At 42.2% G+C, this 2772-nt stretch overlaps 1 protein-coding gene across 1 annotated transcript in view; it reads left to right on the top strand.

Moving 5' to 3' along the window:
- The first annotated feature begins 206 nt into the window (after positions 1-206).
- LOC107151737 (cytochrome P450 2G1-like) overlaps positions 207-2772 on the top strand; it is an 8638-nt gene continuing 6072 nt past the window's right edge. The window contains 3 exon segments of the mRNA XM_015497113.2: positions 207-397; positions 957-1119; positions 2385-2534. Of these exon segments, the coding sequence (XP_015352599.1) occupies positions 218-397; positions 957-1119; positions 2385-2534 (493 nt within the window). The 5' untranslated portion in view covers positions 207-217.

The following is a 2772-nucleotide window of genomic DNA, read 5'->3' as shown; positions in this document are numbered from 1 at the left end:
GCCCCTGTAGATTTCCCTGGGTGAATTTGATTCACTTTTATCCAGGTGGGAGATTATAGGTTATGTAACCCCTCCCCTCAATAATGCAGTCTCTTTCCTGATGGTATCCATTCCCAGAAAACTTGAATCTCAGGGTGATCAGATTTCAGAACAAGCTGATCTCTCAGAACCTATTTATGCAGGACCTGGGGCCCAGGACACTATCTAACCTGGCGCCATGGAGCTGGGAGGGGCCTTCACCATTTTTCTGGCACTCTGCTTGTCTTGCCTGCTCATCCTCATTGCTTGGAAACGAATCAACAAGAGGGGAAAGCTCCCCCCAGGTCCCACACCAATTCCTTTCTTGGGGAACCTGCTCCAAATCAGCCCTAATGCCCCTTTTCAGTGTTTCATGAAGGTAAGTTTGTTCATTTCCTCTCCTGGGGATAGAAGCAATGAATCATACAGCCAGATACATGTAGACCTTATGACTTCTGAAGCAGACTCTGAGAGACTGAGAACCTGAGAATTCTGAAATTCCAGGTGCATTGGAATAAAATTCTCATGATCTCAGGACTTTGGAATCACAGGCTCAGGATTTTGGAATCTTATATCCTTGAACATAAGGACTCTCGTACTTAGATTTTTACTAGTACTTTGAGACTCTGTACCATGAAATCTCAGGCTTCTAGGAATTCAGCATTTCAGAGAGAGAGAAGTATAGATCTCAGAGTTCATGTAATCCAGCTCCATCATTTTACAGATGAGGAAACTGGCATTTCAGAGTTGAGGATGGTTTGTGCTCAGGATCCCAGGAGTGAAGATTTCCATGCCTTTTCCCAATAGTCTTTCCAAGATTACCTTGATCTGTTGTACCCATATTTATATCCTCTGAATTCTCCTTCCCCTAAAATCCTTGACTGGTTTCTATGTGTGCTCTAATTGAACCCTCCTCTGGTGTCTTGCTTCACTCCCAGCTCCAGAAGAAGTATGGCCCCATGTTCACTGTGTACCTGGGCCCGCGGCCAGTAGTTATTTTGTGTGGACATGAACTGGTGAAGGAGGCTCTGGTAGACCGAGCAGATGAGTTCAGTGGCCGTGGAGAAATGGCTACATTAGACAAAAACTTCCAAGGTCATGGTAGGTAACTACAATCACCAGAAATTATTACAACGTACTAAGTGTGTTCCAGGTTCTTTGGTAAGTGCTCTACAGGAATTATTGCATTAACTCCTTTGAGAAAGCCATTAATATTGAACTAATTTACAAAAGAAAAAGCACTGGTGAGGAAGATGAGGTAATGTCCCACAGAAGTGCTGGAATCACTTTGCTTTGAAGACATCTGATTCTAACATGATCACTTACTATGTTATTTCAGTTCTTACATTCAATGAATTAGTGTGTGACAATCTTTGTGCACCAGTTGAAGCATTCATAGCCAACCCTATTTCTTATCTTCATACACATACCTAGCACATAGGTCTCTGACTCTTAGGAGGATTATTTTCTAGTGTTACCCACATACCTACTGTTAATTCCCTATATACTTTAATCCAAAGCAGTTTCATTCATTCCATCTTTTCAAATCTCTCTCTCTCCCTCTGATTTTTCTTCCTTCTATCCATTATTCAAATCCATCAAAGCATATTCATTATTCTTTATATGCAAACATCTATTATATTATGTATATATCAATTAATATTCCACCCATCCATCCATTTCTTAATCCTTCCATCATTTGTTTATCTCTTAATCTTTCCATCTACCTTCAAACCATTATCCATTCATCTCAAACCATCCACACATTAACATTTCACTTAGCTACTCAATCTTTCAATTTTCTACCCATTGGTCATATAGTCATAAACTCCTCCTTTCATTGATAAATCTACCTGGAAATGTTATTAAACAATTTACCAATCCACACAGCTGGTGATTTCTAAATAAATATTACTACATGGTAACTCCTTCAGTGTAGGTGTATTGATGTACAAGTACAAGCTCCTGTGTATACATATGTGTTGATCTAGAGAATAGGTGTGGTGCACAGAAAATAGAACTGTGTTCTAATTCCAGGGTGCTGTATGTGGCATTAAACCCTACCTCCTCCACCTTCCGCCCCACTCACTAAGTAATTTACCCAGTTCTAGCTCTTTCCTATAGGAAACTCTCTGTAATCTCCCCACCATTATTCCTAGCCTGACTCCCTTTTCCTCTGCCTCAGTCTGGACTGCTTTTGAGGGTACTGAAGGAAGGGAATCTTAGTCTCCCCATTGAGCCTGCAAGGTCAAGAGGAACTTCTTCAAGAATAAAAATCTTTTATAGTCCACCCTATCCTTGCCTAGCACACAGCTGAGCACAGAGAGGGGAAGGGAGGCAGGAGCCTGACACTCAGATCCTGGCAGGTGTAGCTATGGCCAATGGAGAACGATGGAAGATTCTCTGACGTTTTTCTCTGACCATCCTGCGGGACTTTGGGATGGGAAAGCGGAGCATCGAGGAGCAGATCCAGGAGGAGGCTGGCTACCTGCTGGAGGAATTCCGGAAGACCAAGGGTATGGGGGTCACAGGGGAGGGCTACTAGATGACTGGGTGCTTATGGAGAGTATAGTCATAGAAGATGGACCTTGGTGGAAAAAAACACTCAAATGAAGAGGATGGAGAATATTATAGATATGCTAAGCTATCAGCCATGTTCCATGGTAAAAATCAACATGGATGGCCCTCAGAGACCATTTGTCTAGAACCTTTTACCTCTGGATCTCACTGTGACTGTGTGCCCATGATATAATA

This window comes from Marmota marmota, unplaced genomic scaffold (assembly GCF_001458135.2).
Source record: "Marmota marmota marmota unplaced genomic scaffold, marMar, whole genome shotgun sequence".
NCBI lineage: Eukaryota > Metazoa > Chordata > Mammalia > Rodentia > Sciuridae > Marmota > Marmota marmota.
The sequence above is the reverse complement of the archived record's forward strand: the minus strand, read 5'-3'. Positions and strand labels throughout refer to the sequence as shown.